Source organism: Prinia subflava, chromosome 4, assembly GCF_021018805.1.
Source record: "Prinia subflava isolate CZ2003 ecotype Zambia chromosome 4, Cam_Psub_1.2, whole genome shotgun sequence".
NCBI lineage: Eukaryota > Metazoa > Chordata > Aves > Passeriformes > Cisticolidae > Prinia > Prinia subflava.
Window position 1 is genome coordinate 67,325,919 of NC_086250.1, and position 17,237 is coordinate 67,343,155.

The 17,237-nt window shown below is 41.7% G+C and overlaps 1 protein-coding gene across 1 annotated transcript; it reads right to left on the reverse strand.

Moving 5' to 3' along the window:
- Positions 1–401: 401 nt before the first annotated feature.
- Positions 402–16,918, reverse strand: PRPF18 (pre-mRNA processing factor 18). The gene is made up of 10 exons (XM_063397026.1): positions 16,822–16,918; positions 15,534–15,611; positions 12,843–12,947; positions 11,488–11,601; positions 9,564–9,710; positions 7,813–7,881; positions 6,943–7,083; positions 5,676–5,747; positions 3,358–3,513; positions 402–1,051 (listed from the first exon to the last, which is right to left on the reverse strand). Exons 1-10 carry the CDS (start codon positions 16,885–16,887, stop codon positions 971–973), a joined length of 1,029 nt encoding a protein of 342 aa, XP_063253096.1. The 5' UTR covers positions 16,888–16,918; the 3' UTR covers positions 402–970.
- Between the last annotated feature and the right edge of the window lie 319 nt (positions 16,919–17,237).

The following is a 17,237-nucleotide window of genomic DNA, read 5'->3' on the forward strand; positions in this document are numbered from 1 at the left end:
CCCAGTCGAGGTGAGGACCCAAACAAACCCACTCAATGGAATAATGACATTTCTTCAGGAAGTGGTTCTACTCAAAACTAACAAAGTTTCAATATTTCACTGTTTATGCAGAATTAGCATCGTTCCCATGAGTTTCCTCACTGTTCCCAGTCAGGATACACAATGGTAAAGATTTGTGGCTGCTAGAAATACTGTTCATGGCCATGGGAGGTCCTAATTATTTTCTCTGCAATGCCCAGCAGACTGAAAATTTTCTCCAGATGTATAAAAATGGAATTTGAAAGCCTCAAGAGCCATAAGATTACTTCCCCCAAGCCCAGAAGGTTTATATTAAAAACGTCATTACCAAAAAAAAGAAAAAAACCAAATCAGATGCATTCAAGATCAAAAACTCTTTGCACTGAGGCTGAGAAATATAAAAACCTTTTTTTTTATTTCTGATAAATACCACATGAAAGATTAGCCAATAAAGTCTTTATATTTACAGAAATAACCAAGATTCAGATTTGACTGCTTCCCTCTAATCATCTCCCCACGTCAGTCTCCAATGCAAAAGCAGCCAAAAAAAGCTCCACATATGCTCCTTGCAGGGCTGAAACTCACCTAAAGCTTGAAAATATGGGAAACAGTTCAGTCTGCACAGTTCCCTGAATAACAAACTGAAATAGAAGCAGTTGTCATGTGCATTGTCTCTTGGTAATTGTCTTGGTCTTAAACTCTTCAAAACCCATCCCTCTGCTGTACATTGGATGTGTTCAGCAAAAAGCACAGATTTCAAAATAAACCTAAATGAATGGGGCTTGGAAAAAGGAAGCAGTAAAAAAAAAAAAAAACAAACCAAAAAAACCACCTCCTTTCTGCTTTTTTTTGAAAAGCCCACTCCAAGTTGTTGTTGATGTTTAGGCTCAAACTCTGCCTCTTCCATCTTCTCTGGGTGTTGGAGCCTGAAATGTGAGTCCACCCTGGCCCCTCACAGCGCGTTGTACTCCACACATTTGGATGGGTCTGTTGGGAAGTGCTTCTGGCAAATGGTCATGAGCCTCTTCAGCCCCTAGGAATTAGCAAAACAAGGACAATTCTGTAATAAGGCTGCAGCTGTTGAACAAACTTAATAGCCTACAGCATTCTTAAGCTTAACAAGAAGAGTTAGAAAGAAAAGGCTGCTATTTTGAGGTGGGGATTTTTACATTGGCTGTTATTCTGTTCAAAGTTTGAGGTTCTCTTCAGTATTAGAGGAGTTTGTGGCATAATCAAAAAGTTACAGCTTCAGTCCTACCTGGTAAGGTGCACAGTGAAGGATCACAGCAATTCTTTAATCCCTCTTTATCACCAAGGGAGCAAATCATATCACAACTAAAGGTATTTACAAGAAAGCTGAATATTAAAATTAAATCTAAACAGCAAAAAGCAATTTCAAAATGAGTTGCACAGCCAAGGCAAGAACCAAAAACTTCTCAGGAGGAGAACAGTGGTACCACACAGGACACCACAGAGGCAAACTGAAGCAATCAAGGAGAAAGGCAGAATGTGGAATAAATCTCAAGGCATCAATTGCCAAAGACTGATATGACAGGGACCCTGTGATTATTTTCTTTCAAGTCACACAGAAAAGTCTAACAAAGAAGAAAGCCAACTGGTGTGGTGGAAGTGTAATATAGCAGTGACACTGTAGTCCAAGATGACAAAGTCATGTCCCTGTCACGAGACTCTCCTCATGAAGGCAGCTCCTCACTCAGGGAAAAATTATCCAAATGAATCAAAAATGATTTAACAGGATGATGCTTTGGCCTTTCTAATGCAGGCAAGCATGGAAAGTCTGTCCCAGCACCATAATGACTCCTTGTTTGGGATGTTCTCACTCCAAGGTGCTGTAATCAGAACACATCAGCTTCATGCAGCTGCTGGGAGTACGGGTAATAAATATCCCATGCTCCAGTTTGAACCAAACAAGACCCTGTATTTAAAATCAACATGCAGAACATGTGTGGTTAAAGCCAACTTCATCTTGGTGCTTCAGTGAGTTGAGTAATTTAGAAGCAGAGATGTGAAATTCACAGTGGTGAGGTGAACTCAAGGATTTTCAAGATGCAGCCCCAAAAGCAGAGAAGGGACAAACTGGGGAATTCATAACATCTTCCACAAGGTATGCTAAGAGAGAGCAAGCAACACTCCAGAGTACAGATCCTTCTGCTCCAGAAGTGGCAAATGGACAGAGAAAACCAATTATTGAGCAGCCTGGTGTGTAAGATTCCCCTGCCAGAGGAGTTGGAACTTGATGGTCTTTTAAGGTCTCTTTCAATCCAAATCACTGTGAATTATTCACCATTATGACCATGTGGATTAACACCGCCCACATTACTTAGTTTAAAACTATTTCATTCATTAAATACTTCCAAGCATAACTGGAACCTGTCTCTGAAGATGCATAACCCACATGCCAATTTTCACTTTACAAAATAATTGGACAAATTTAATTTGTTTTCTCTGTAAGTATCTGGAGGTCCCTGTGACATAACAATGGTATTTTTTTAAGTTGTGCTATTAAAAACTAGAGTTGAAGAGAAACCAAAGGTTATACTTGCAGCCCAAATACAGAGAGACTCAGAGCAGAAGGGGAAGTTGCATTTTGCAAGCAATTTCCTTGCAGACATCTGCAGAAGCTGAAAAGCAACAGGAGTCCTGCTGCTGCAGAAGGAAGACATTTATGTAAACCTCCCCTGCCAGGAGCTCTGAGCTCCACGATGCTGCTCTGGAGGCTTCACAGTTAACCCAGAAGGTTTTTTATCTCAGTGAAACTGCAGCTGGCAAGAGCCAAACACATTTAACAATACAAAGAGAGAAGGTTTGTTTCCTCAGACCTGTCCACCCACTGTGTTGAAAGCACAGAGCAGAAAAACAGCACTGCCACTAATTCCACAACCAGAAGTGCACATGGGTGTGAGGATGCCCAGGAGGAACTAAACCTGGAATTTTGAGCCCAGACTGCTGAACTTATTAATGAATGCATTTATCTAGTTGCAGAAATAGTCAAAAGGACTGAATTTTACAATATTAAATTCTGTGCATGTTTAAAACACGAATTAAGCAGTGAGGGGCCTCAGGAGGATTGAGCCTGTCTTCAAGCTGCCTTAGTGTTCATGCAGGATCACAGCAGTTCAGAAAAACCCATGAGACTGCCCCTGCCCCAGCAGTGAACAGCCTTCAGGTCCAGGATGAGCTACCATTAACTGAATGCTCTGCTTGCCCCAAGTTACCCTGTCCCCTCCTGTGACCCTTCCACCACACCACGTGACACTGATATTTCTCAAAGATGCACCTACACGAGCAGAGCTGCTGGATTCCCAAAGCTGCCATTACCTGGATGTATTTCCTCTGAGTTTCATCGTTGAGCACGTGGGCCACGTGCTTGGAGAAGATCTTCTCGCGGCCCGTGCGCGCGTGGATGCCGACCATGGTGACGCCGATGGGCCAGGGCGCGTTGCCGATGGCCATCTGCAGGTAGGCATCGTTTGCCTGCAGGGGAAAGGGAGCACTCAGCACCACAGCAACAGCACCACACAAAGCATTTTGGCACTGCCACGTGCAGTTGAACACCCATTCCAGCCTCTCTGATCTGGTGTTGTTGCATGGTATTGCCCAAGTGCACAGCGCACCTTCCCACAGGAAACTGCGAGGGAATGAAGGACTGTGGGCTCTCCCTTCTGAAAAACAAGAACTGGATAAAGCAGGCTGGTTACCTCGACCAAAACTAAAGTTTACTAAGGTTATTTTCAACTCAACCATCTCTGATTAAATAAGGTTACATTTGTAAGTATGCTAAAGGCCAGAGCAGTAGCAGCAGTAAATCAATCAGGAATTTCCCCATCAAGAGCGCAGATCCTGTTTTAAAGCTGTAACAGACAACATTCCTGGGGAAAAACAGGGATAAAATTCAAAAGGAAAATTAATAGAAAGAAAGGGAGAAAGGAAGGGAAGGATAGAGCTTAAAAAACCCCAACATAACAACTGAGAACCACCAAGTGACAGATACAATTACAGAAAAAACCTGAAGGACGTGGAACAGGACATTCCTTCTCTATTAGAGAGCAGCTACAAAACTCACTGATAAAGAGTTCATTTATCACCTCCTATTCAGAAACTGGACAATAAGAAGCAGCAGTCATGACCAGTGGGTGCAGATTCTTTCCAGCTAGCACTGAACAAACTGGGAGGTGAATAATGAACAAGGCAGGGGGTGGCAGACAGACCTAAAAGCAAATCTGAAGAGGGGACTGAGCTGAGTCATCACCTGCATGAGGCAGAATCTGAACAGTGTTAGTCAAATACCTACTTGCTGATTTAAATATACTTTTGTGATGAAACAGTATGTGAACGTGCAATTAAAGACCCTTGCAGGACTGCCACAACAGGGTTCATTAAGGCTGAGTGGACAACTTGAATTCTGGCATTTGCCTGCTGTCGACACATTGATTTCAAAATTAAAATCTTTCAAGCTTTTCAACTAACAAAGCAGCAAGAATTTGTGGCTGACAGTATTCACTAGGCTGCACAAAGCAAGCAGCAGGCAAAAAGAGAGAGAAGCCAAGAGTAAACAAAAAGAGACAAGTCTCTTAGGAAGAAAAATTGAAAAGGATGTGAGTATCTGTAAAAGCATTAGCCTAATGTAAAAAAAAAAAACTGGACAAAAACAAAACAACAAAATATCCAAATGTGTACTCAAGTCATCCAAAATCTCTCTGTGAAGTTTACTTAAAGGCAAGCACCTTCAGGAGAGAGAAGCACTGCTGATTAACCCAGAGATACGCCACATTCCTGCATGCTCATTAGTTTGAGAAGGCATTGGAAAGGGAATTTCCACATAATGATGACAACCAAGAGAAAAAAAATGCTTCAAAATAAAACTCCACATGTTCAGTTCTGTTTCCAAATGATTTGGATTGCATTTGCCTTAGGCTGTATAAGGTTTTTTCCAGCATCAAAAGCAGGTTTGCTTGCTCACTTGACAAATTATGCCAAATCCTCACAAGAACAGTAAGAAATACTAGAAATTCAAAGGCAAAAGACAGCTCAGTTTCCTCTGCATACACAAGCTGTTTCAGCAAATGCTATTGGTATTTGAGTTGCACTTCTGAAGGCAGTGCAAATAAAACCTAACATTGCCTTTGGTGTTGTGCCCCAAAGTACTTCTGCCTCCTTCAACGAGCAGACTTCATCCAAAAAACCTTCTCATTAACTTACCTCAACCTTACCAGGCCACTTAATGTGAGTGTAGACAAAGAAAGGGACAGTGCCTCATATTCAGTAACTCAGTTTGCATCAATTAATTCCTAATTAATTAGTCATCAACACCCTATTACTATTCAATACCTTCATTTAACCTTAGAACATCAGGTTTTCCCCAGAGGAATGTTCTGCAACTTCAAACACTCATCTCTGAGAAAAATTTTCTTCATGTTTACAAAGCTATGCAGTTCCAAGAACCTCAAAAGATTTCCTGTCAGGCTGTGGATCAAACACCACTTGGAGCCTAACATCTCATGGCCATTTTTCATTTTGTTGGGATAGATATTGTATTTGCAGCTACACATCTTCAAAAATGAAATAAAATGGGAGTACTGAAGCAATAAATACAACCAGATAGTGTGAACATGATGGAAGAGTACAAACAAACATACCTTCACATATTCTCTTTGCAACATAAATTTAATAATATCTGTTATTGATTCTTTGATGTCTGCAGGAAGTGTCTACAGGAGAGAGAGGAAAGAAAAAAAAAGACATTTACTTCAGAACAGCAGATCAGGAAAATCATCTTACTCAGCGTTTATACAAAGTTCAGCAAGTACCCTTGCTTGAGGAGTTTCACAAAGAAAAACATGTTTGTTATTCAGATGAAGGATCTGAAGAGGAGAGGTTAAGTGCTTACACCAGGTAAGCTGATGGCAAAGTGCAAAATGCAACCCCAATTTTCTGTCATGTTTGTAACCCAGGGAGCAGGTGCTGCTTTAAACAACAGCTGGAAAAGCAGTGGGTGGGCAGATTTCATTGAGATAAGGTCAGAACTGGGTGTGAGGAGCTCTAGATACAGAAATTGTGACCCAATCACTTATCCCCTGTCCTTCAGAGGGGCTAGAAGTGCCCCCTAGAAGGGGCACTGCTGCTGGGTAGCTGGAGGCTCTCAGGGTTGCTCTTCCCTGAGATTCTCCTCGGGGTTGCTGTTCCCAGAGGTAATAAGGTTTTTCATCTTCTCTTTGCCCTAAGTGTTTCACACTGAAGGTAGAGACGACAAGCTGAGTCCGCCAGTGCATGTTTGCAAGGTTGTTTATTCTTCATTATCTCAGTTCTTTCTCAGCTCTGCCAGGGAGGCCTTATCTTAGTTCTTTCTCAGCTCTGCGAGGCATCCCCAGCAGAGCAGGACACGCGGCGGACTGGGCGGATCAGAGGGTCCTGGACTTTTTGTACCATTCCCCTGATCCAACCACCATCCACAAAGTACTTTTTATTTACAGAATCACACCAAGACTTACTACCTATGTTAACATGTCATTTCTGCTCTAAACCAATCCTTGAGATCCAACTCAGCAGAAAATGGGGGACGAGAGCAAGAACAAGGACCACAGGGGCCACTCCCCTATTCCTCCATCTTGCCTCTTCAACCTCATATACTGAGAATCCTAGATTCTACATTTACATTCTATGATAAACTAAATACTACTTATTTTGAATTTTCTCAGCTTGTGATTCTTCATACAATGTGGGCATTCACTCCCATGGCCAGGGATCAGAGGCAGTGCCCTCCTGGGCTCTGTGTGAGGCTGGCTGAGCCCCTTGTACAGATCCCAGACCCCCCTGTCCGGTCTCCAAACCCTCCAGGGTTTGGAGAAGGATGTTCTAGACTCTGACAGGAGGCCAAGGCTGAAGGGGCACTGCAAGGTGATTTACCCGTTTGCGGAGCTTCCTGAAGAGCGGCCGCAGGTAGGACTCGGTCTGTTTCTGGGTGGCGCTGTTCAGCTTCCCCTGCACGCCCCGTTTCACGTAGTCCTCCCGGGCATTCAGCTCCTTGGCCCAAACTCCCAGGAGGAACTGCAGGGAGCAAGCACATCTGTGTCATGGTGCCATCTAGTGACTTCCCGGCACATCAGACACAACACAGGGCTAAGCAACCACGGCAAAGTCAGCTTTTTGGAGAAATCTGAGATAAGAAGGTAAAACCTTTTTCAGAAGGACAGGAACAACCTTCTTATCTGAAATGTACACACACAAATTAAAGCTTCAACTCCTGCTGTGAATTTGATCACAACAATTACACAGGGACCGTCTGACTCAGCTGAGAGGCAACACAGGTTTCTTGCCAGCAAACAAGGAAACAATTTCCTGCCATCCACTTGAACCTGTGGACTTCCTTTAAAACTCTCCAATTTCACTGACAGTATTAGGTGACATTCCAATTCAGCTTGCACTGTTCCAAGGAAACTCCTCTGAAGGTTTTGATGCCACAGTACTACATAGAGGCAACTACAGACAACTGCCTCAAATATCACACGAAAATCAAAACCATATTTATTTTGTCTGGAAAAGCAGGAGCAGCTTTTGAAGAACGCTGCTCTCCCGAGAGCTCTTTCCCAGATCTGGCACAAGTCACTGTTGTGACTAACAAAGGCTGTGGAGTGCCAAGCATTTCAAAAAACCCACATCTTACACATAACATGTGAGATTTTCCTCTCAAGCAGCTGAAACCCACCCTTCTATTCTTCAAATGTATCTGCATGGCAGTAATAATGACACAACTACAGAATAATTTGAGTCTGTTACCTTCAAGAACTTTGTTATGATGTCCATATCATAGTGATCATCACCCCGTCCCAAGGATTCTCCCAAAGCCTGGAACAGGGGGAAAAAAGGCCATTATTTCTACTTTGTCTAGTCTGCCAGCACCAACACAGCAGAGCATGGTTCACTGCACCATGAACTGCAATAAATTCCACAAGAAATCCCAAACACTGGTCATGAAACAGCTACTGAAAATCATTAATCTTTTAAAAATGTTTACATCACGATGCCAATATGATTATTTCTGAAAAGTCAATGCAACAGTAACTCTTCAATCATTAACTACTAAATTATTGGTATAATTAGCAGCTGTCTGACAGCACTGCATTAAGGGGAATTGTGGGTGCACTGCATTTTTTGAGATTCCCCAAAGCCATCCATTAACCTAATTATTTTGTTATGCTATTTCAATTCTCTGATGTACTTGAGCTTTTTACCATTTAATTGCAACTGTAAGTTTGAGGGAACAAATCTAGAACAAAACAAAAAAAAAAACAAGCAGCAAACCATTAAAAAGCCCAGCTATATGCTCCAATACTCCATCATCCTGCCAAAACCTCAAAACTGTAAATACTAACACTAAGTTTTATAAACATTTTCCAGTAGGTATGGTTGGATTTATAATCTATTTCCATTGCCCTCACAATTCTAAAGTGAGTTTTAATTTATAAAATCTCCTCGATTTGGAGCCCAATGTAAGCCTTTATGCTCAAAGCAATGCAGTTAAAGTAAAATAAAATTAAGATGTGGTGTTTTCAAACTTTTTAGAAAAAGATTGTTTGCATGGCTCAAACCAAGCCTGCCCTACTACCACAAAAGGGGTTATTTTGAGAGCTAATAGATCAGTAAAATGCAGCTATCCACTCTGGAACTGCAGTTATTTTAAACTAGAACCCCTGGCACCATAACAAAAATCCCAGACTACTTCTTAATAATGATGTATTCACTTCAGCTTTCAGTTCTAAATCGTATTATTTCTTAAACACGCTTTTGGAAGGACGTTATGAAGATTAACTCCTGCAAAGAGTTTTGAAGATTAAGGGTAAAAGTCTTCAGCTCAAGTTAATGTGCTTTTCAAAACACTACCTTGAAATACCAGGTGCTGAATGCATTTCCTAGCACTCACTCTCCATTCACTCACACAAACACCACAGGATTCTTTCAGAACAGAGCAGCCATTTGCATTCCAGCTTCTGGGACACATTATCTCTGCACTTCTTATATTTCCTGTGGTCTGCCTACTTCTGATGCTCTCTTTTTTTTTTTTTTTTTTTTTTTTTTTTTGTCCTAGATGTTTTCATATCAAACATTCTTTCTGTGTGTCTATTTTTCAGAGTCTTTCTTCCTTGTATAGGGAAAATTAACTGCTACTGACCTTATTACCCCCTCAAATACTCATTGGAAAGACTTTGGCATTTATGACCAGGTATTGCAATTCAATTCTCTACTTCTGAAATCCCTGAAGAATGAATCTTTACTGTATCACTGTCTTTGCAGGCCACACCTGTCCCCTTTGCATGAAGTGTTGTAAACAAAGACCACTTGAGTTTTCACTTGTCTTTTGTAAGCACCTACAGTGCAACTCCAGGCTTGGAAACCTAAATTTTCTCCTTAAGAATACTTCCAAATGCCCAAGTCAGCTGTTGAAAAGACCATTTTATCTAAACAATCCTGAAGCTTTCTCACAGCAACATTCTACATCTAACATCTCCTAGTTATGATCTATCCCATACCTCTAGTTCTTCAATAGTTGTATTCTCCTCATGGACTTTCAGGTCATTCTGGGAGTCATCATCTCCTGCCTCTTGGCCGCCCACGATCTCATTCAGATACTGCTGATCAATCTTATCCAAAGCAGCCTTCAGGTCATTCCTCAGACCCTAGAAAACAGAAGGAATAAAAAACAAAACTGATTTATAAAAAACCATTCAAATAAATAAAAGCAGTTCAGTACTGTCACTGTGAGCATCCAACTTCTGTTTAAGGTGCAAATTCTGTAAAAACACACATAAAGGTTTAGTGTTGTTGTCTGAATTGAACTGAACTCCAAGAACAGTTTCTGCTCCAGCACTTAACAAAAAGCAGGTGGATGAACTTCTAAAGTGCTCATACCTATGAAAAATACTTTTTACAGTATTTTCACAAAAAAAAAAAAAAAAAGCCTGGAGGATGGAATCAGCCTTTAGGGCTTTCTTCAAGTCATTTTCTCCAAGCAATGCACCCCAATGGGATCTACTCCAAAACAAATGAAAACCAGACCGTAACCATCATCAGCTCTACAAGTCTTCACATTTGCCCTGAAAAATGCTGAAAGTCTCACTCCTTCAGTGCCAGACATAAAACAGTAATGTTGTTTCCTTTTATAACAAATTATTTAAACATAGCAGAATGTTTCATATAGATTCACTGTTTAAAACCCTCAAGTTTAGAAGAGGTGACTAAAAAACCAGAATCAGTTTAAAACCATATAAAATTAAAAGGTCTTTTCAAATAGAACACAAAACTTGCCTTAACCACAGTTGAAGGATTTACCTTCTTGTCTTGAGACATAAAATATAAAGCTCTATAAAGGAGTATGACATTTCTTACCCTCAGATAAATTCAGCCACTCCACAGGGAATGGATATGCACAGTTACTTCCCCTCTTCCATCATCATCCTTGCCTGTCTGGAGCATTTCTATTAATCATTTAGTTACTCTAAAAATGTCTGAACCATGAGGCTGATTGACTAAGCAACATGCAGAATCCCCCTAGACAGCAACAGGAGTGACTGAAACATGTAACAAAAATCCAGCACAATTTTATTTATGGGCTCTCTATTTCCTAATCCTGCTCCTGTGATCAGTGTTGCTGGAGGGGAAGCTTTCATTAGCAGAGCTTTTGTTTCTAGATCTGTTTATCTTCATTTTAAAGACTTGGAGAGGAAAAGGCTTCCATTTTATGGGCAGCCTCAGGAAAGACATTTAAAACAATTCAGTTTGCCACAAATTAGGGAACAAAATGCAAATTGTCACTATTGTCACTCTGTAAGTAAGGCTGTAAATTTGATTAACAGTGAATGCAGAACAAACCCCAACTGTACCTCCTCACTTATCTGATCATTTCTTAAGACAAAAGGAAGAAATTAATTATATCTTCAAGTCAGTTTTTTAGTTAAATGGCTACTTTACTTTAATGGCTACTTTAGAGGGAAGGGGGGAAGATGATATTTCTATAACAAGTTATAGCTCTGGAAATCAGGGATTAGAAAAATCATTTATATCCCAGAGAGACAGTATGTAGTCCTGCTCTTACCCGTGCCTTCTCAGGGGTGCACATCATCACAAACACAGGTTTATTTCAACAATAAATGACTGTTCTCTGCTCATTAAAAAGCAGGGGCAGAACAGGCTGAGGTATTAGTGCCACCTGAAGGCCCCTTTTCTAACTGACAAGGGCCTGGCAGGTTTCTAGGGCTGAACTCTAACATAATTGTGCACAAAACTCAGATATTTAACACAGTTTCCCAGGAAAAAAAAAAGGCACAAGAGTATATACTCTGTTTGCTGTCTCTTCCTCCTGAAAACTAACAGTCACCAAAAAGTATTTTCACTAACTTTTCTAGGGTTACTTATTGATTACCCCACCACAAATAAGTAACCAAGAGCCAGTCTTACCTTGTTCACTTCAGGTGCAAGAATTTCTATCTTCCTCAGCCGTTGAAATGCATCATAATCTGTTTCTCCAAACAGCCTGATGGGCTCACCCCTCTCTCGTAACCTCCTGATAACCTGAAAAGAATCAAAGCACTCCCTGACGCATAAAGGAAGCAAAATAAAATCCAGAATGACAGATTTATTTGCTTTGCTTAGAATAACAAGCTGAGCTGGACTGGAGAGGAAATGGTAATATTTTAAGCAGTAGAAAAATGTTCCAGACACTTTACAATCTAAATATAAAATTCCCACGGTATTTCAGTGAAAGGTCATTCCAAATATTACTGCTCCAAACTTTGCATAAAGTCCCAGGCTGTTTGATACAGCCCAACTTCCTCCTGCTCTGACTTGTTCAAACAAATACACAAAAATCATCCCTCTGGCAGAGCTTCAAAACCATTTTCAAAATCACAAAGGAACTTGACAATAATCTCACTCACCTATTTGTCTTGGCAATAAAAATACTAACTGGATTGCAGGTTATCCCAGCACAGCTAGGAGATGATCTGCTGAAAACCCCCATCATAAAGCATTTGGGAAATATGAAGTCCCAAAATCTAATGGGATAGTTACTTTAAAAGTAGATATAACAGAAGTGAAAAAGCCTCCCTCAACCTGATTCAAACCTCAAACCAAACACAAACCCAACATCCTCCATTACAAGTCCTGTAAAAACCTGAATATCCTGACAGATTGGGGGGGGGGGTGTGTGACATGCTTGGATGAACTCAGCTGTGAATATCAGTATTTCCAAGATTATATTCTGTTCTGTACTTCTGAACTTCCTGCTTCTGCTTTGGGGTGTGGATCTGTTGGTGAACTTAAATCCACATAGGCATTTTTATCCTTAGAAAAGGCAAAGAATATCCCAGCTGCTTTGGCTTCAGGACTGTTTCTTCTAGAGGCTAAGGTGAACTCCCAAACTTAGTTTTTAAATTTGTGTTCAGACCAAGGAGTTACAAAGAAAAGAAACTCAGGGGGGAAAAAAGTTCAGAAAAAGTGAACATGCCATCTTCAGTACTATCCAAGGATAATGCTGATATTCAGGGTATCACTCTGAAAGAGCTGTAAAATGTTATACAACATCTGTGTAAATCCCCATTTCAGAGAGGCTCTTCCCATTTGTACCTCCCTATGCATTCAACAGAGCCCTGATAAGCAAAGATGATCATTAATTGCTGACTGCAAAAATGGAAGCTCATTATTTAATAAAAATGCCATTAAAAGAACACCTCACTGGATGAAACAGCCCTAAAAGAAATTTCAGGTGCATTTGCTATAAACTCAAGGAGTCACCTTATGGTGATTGATTTTACCTCCTGTCTGGAAAGAGTCATTGGTAACTTTTCCTCTGCCAGTTCGAGTTCCAGCACTGGATTTGATGTAGCCAGTGGTTTCTCCTCCTCTTCCTGCTGCTGTACCTACATTCAACAGACACAGTTACTCATGTGCAATGGAAACAAACCCACATACTGATGAGAAATGATGGCAAGATACAGAACTCTGGAACACAGACTTTAATATGACAATATAAACCTTCAGTTTCATAGTTTTATGGTCCATAATTGCATGTCACAGAACAAGTTCTTGATAGTATCAGTAATTAACTAACAGTTCTGCAGGTTGCAGGAAGCAGCCTCTCCAGCAGACAGAAAGGACAGCTGCTGAAGTTTGGCTGTCACTTTAGCACTGGTGCCAAAAATAGCAAAACCACCCTCTGCCAATTGATTTCTGCCCCTGTTCCATCCTTCCTACCCATGCACAACCATTTGCATCACTGTGTGATGAACCAGAAGGGAGAAATGATTCAAACAGAAAATACTCTGACAAACACAAATACTGGTATTGTTCCCAGCCTGCTTCACTTCCTCATAAGACCAGGAGATCATTAACAACTCCTCTTGGTCTAAAAGAAGGTCCTTGAATCTAGGAGAGTATTCCTTCTTCATTATTCAGTATTTTAATAATGCAAAACAACTCTTTGATCAAAGCAACTTTGAGACAGCAGTCATGTAACTACAGCTCCTTGTATAAGCTCAAATTCAACACTTTTGACAGCAGGAGCAGACTGCTGGTGCTAATATTCCTATAATAAGGAAACATCTTCAGTGCTCACTCATATCTTGTTTTTTCTTAGTTTATTTCCTTTCTGTACTTGCTAAAAGGGAAACAATTCATTAAATCCAATTAATACTAGAGCAGCCTGCACATTCCCTGTGCATGGGTAGGCTGTATTTGGGGTGATTAATTTGAGGAAGGTACTGGACAGTTTTTTGGGGTTTTTTAAGAGAGTTTTTATTCTTTCAGGGCATGGTGCCAGCCTTGCTCAGGTGTCAGTGTGACTCCGTGTGGCTGGCAGGATCCACCCCTGGGGCTCCAGCTACAAATCTACATTCAATGCTGTATTAGCAAACACAGAAAAATCAATCCTACAACTACAGGTGCTTGGAATGAACAAGGGAAAGACAATTAAATCAGAATGAATAAGGGAAAGACAATTATATCAATGTTTAACACATAAAGGGAGGGGGAAAATAAAATTTCCATCAATGCAGTGAAGGAAGAATTGATAAGGGACAGAAAAAGGGAAGAACAGTGTAAAATTTTTTTTCAAAAATACACTCCCAGAGCAGAAGGATACATAGAAATTTTAACTTACAAACATTCTTGAAATCATAAAGAGATAGCAGCACTGAAGAAAAGATTTGATCCATTCTGTCAGCTGGACTCCAAGCTACAAGCAGTATCTTTACCACTGTTATTTTTGTTTCAGTGCTTTCTTCAAGCAAATGAAAATATTCCAACTTATTAAGTCTAAGCACAGTAAAAAGGCACACGAATTTAAAAGGAAATCAGTCTGTGTTCCATGCCTCATTAAGGGAGTAAAGAAATCTGGGATGCTTTAAAAAGATACTAAATGTAACAAAGTAACTTATTTTAAAACCATATTCAGAGTTGCATTTCACACCAAAACTGGTGCTGCAGCAGCACAGGTAACGCCACTTTATCCACATCAGGCTCTGAAGAACTCAGGTTAATGCTCAGAAGAGCCATTTGCACTTGGAAGAGCAGTGGGTTCACAGAGCTTTCCCATGACTTTGTGCTGCGCATTCCGAGAATCATTTTGGCATTGACGTTCAAATGTGCACAAACAGATCAAGGTTTCAGAATAAGTCACCAACTGGGTAAAGGTCACTTGAAAACAAAGCTCCTATTTGTGCCCTCTAACAGCAAACAAGATTATAAAACTGTCTTCCCCAGGGAATGCATCCCCCCTCCCAGACACCCCGGCAGGCAGGCAGCAGGCACACACACTTGTCAAAGACAACAACATTCTTTCCATTTCAGTAAACTCTCACCCTGACACCATTACAAGGCAGATAAAGCCTTCCAGATCACCCATTTGTTGCAAAATGCACCCGAGGTTACCAATTGTTTCTAATATTTTGCCAGCAAGAACATAAATGCTGTTGTTGCACAGCTTCAGTGCTGGGTGGTTGGTTGGTGGCCAAAGGCCAAATACAAATTTAGGAGAGCTGGCAGATCTTTTTGATGCACACCCACACTATACTGATTTCTTTTGGACATTTTGGCAATGAAGATCAGATAAAAGTATCCAAATGTATCCATTTTTCTCAATCAGGGGAGGAAGGTGGCTATATCAGATCCAGTGTTCATGCCTAACAGCACAGTTTAATAAAAAAGGAAGACAAGCTTTGATCCCGAGCCACTTCATGCTTTCCACAAATAAAAACAAACAAAAAAAAGAAATAAAAGCCAAACCATAACACAAACTTAAGTATGTCATGCATATCTTTTCCTGCATTGAAAATGGTTTGGGAAAGTCATACCTCTCCAGGTGGCTTCTCATTTACAGGCTAATGTATAACATTAACAGATTGAACAAAGAACAACAATTATCATTAACAACATTGATATTGTTGATGAAAAAAAAAATGCAGACTTGAAAATAAACACACCAAGTCCTGAAAGAACAATTTCCATACCTTGTAGCCACATCTCTGGAAGTAGGCCTCCTCTTCCTTTTTAGCCAACTCACTGCGTTTGAAATATTTCTTATTTCCCTAAAAGACAGGAGAGCTGTTACCAGTTCACAGTTCTGCATGGGGCAGCAAAAATGGCTCAAACTTTCTTACTTGGCTTGGTGAATTCAGCTACATCCTTTCCCAGAGATGCCTACATTGCCACAGAAAGGGAACTAGTTGGAAGCACCTCTGAAATCAGCAATATAGAGTTACTTTGCAGGATATATGTATAAGCAGAATTTAAAGTACAGTGTGCTTGCCAGCACTTCAGAAAACCCAAGTTTTTTTGTCATGTAAGGCCCTGGTGGTCTTTGGTGTCAAGTTTCACTTCAGCCGAGCACAACCAGGCCCAGGTTGTTTAGATAAACCACATTAAACACGTCATTTGTCATTAAAAAAGGAAGTGGGAGAGATCACCTTTACACACAGTATTTTATAAGCTTGCACGGACAATGTGCCTGAAGAGACATTCCAGACACGCAACAGCTGGAAAATGTGGTCACCCCAAAGCATTTTCCTTGGTTAGTACAAACTCTGACTTCTTCCTTCATGCTTTGTCTGACGTACAACAGCCTCTGACCGCAGCCCCTACTTCAGCCTCTGATGCCAAAACTCAGAATTAGACACCCCTGAAAGGGGCTCTGCTGTACGGTGGGGTTTTTAGGCACACACACACCACTCAGACCCTACCAGGGTATGGGGTTTTTAGGCACACACACACCGCTCAGACCCTACCCCGGTGTGGGGTTTTTAGGCACACACACACCGCTCAGACCCTGCCTGGGTATGGGGTTTTTAGGCACAAAAACACTGCTCAGACCCTGTCAGGGTATGGGGTTTTTAGGCACACACACACCACTCAGACCCTACCTGGGTATGGGGGTTTTAGGCACACACATACTGCTCAGACCCAGCCTGGGTATGAGGCTGTGGGGAGGAAAGACACTATACCCTCTTCACCAAAGTTCGCACTGATTTTTCTCATCTCTCAGTGCCCGAAATAAACTAAACCAGCCGCAAAAGCCCACGGAACACAGCGAGGCTGAAGCCAGGCTGCATTCGCGGCCCCAAACCCCCCCTGGCTCCTGCCCGATGCCATCCTGGCTCATCGCAGTTTTGGAAAACCAGGCCCTGGGCCGCTCCGCGCCGCCTTCCCGGCCCATCCCGGGCCGCTCCCGCCTCACCCCCGCCGCCCTCCCCCAGTCCCACGCCCCGGGCGGCTCCTCGTGTCCATGCCGGCCGCCCTCACCCCCAGGAGCTCCTTCTCCTCCAGCTGCTGGCGCTTCCTGCTGATCTCCCGCTTCAGGATGTCCATGGCGGCTCGGGAAGTGCCGCAGGAAAACAACACCGTCACTTCCGGGGAGGCCGCGCCGCCGCGCAGCGCCCCCTGGCGGCTGGGAGGAGCGGCGGGCTGGGGCCGGGGCCGTCCCTTGTCCGAGTGACAAGCGACAGGAGCAGAGGAGGTGGCCTCACGTTGTGCCAGGCGACGTTTAGATTGGATATTAGGAGAATTTTCTTCAGTATCCACGTGATATCATACTGTTGTTGGAATCCGATTATTTAGTGATACACAGACGGTATAATGAGACAGAGCCAAATTATAGATGCTTTCTTTCTATCAAGGAATGTACAAAAGAGGTGGAATATGATTTTTACAGGGGTCTT

Coding starts and splice junctions, on each gene's coding strand:
- PRPF18 (XM_063397026.1), bottom strand. CDS start 16,887: ATGGACATCCTGAAGCGGGAGATCAGCAGGAAGCGCCAGCAGCTGGAG. Junction 12,948..15,533: donor TCCAGAGATGTGGCTACAAG/GTATGGAAATTG, acceptor TGTTGAATGTAG/GTACAGCAGCAGGAAGAGGA. Junction 7,084..7,812: donor TCATAACAAAGTTCTTGAAG/GTAACAGACTCA, acceptor TGCTCCCTGCAG/TTCCTCCTGGGAGTTTGGGC.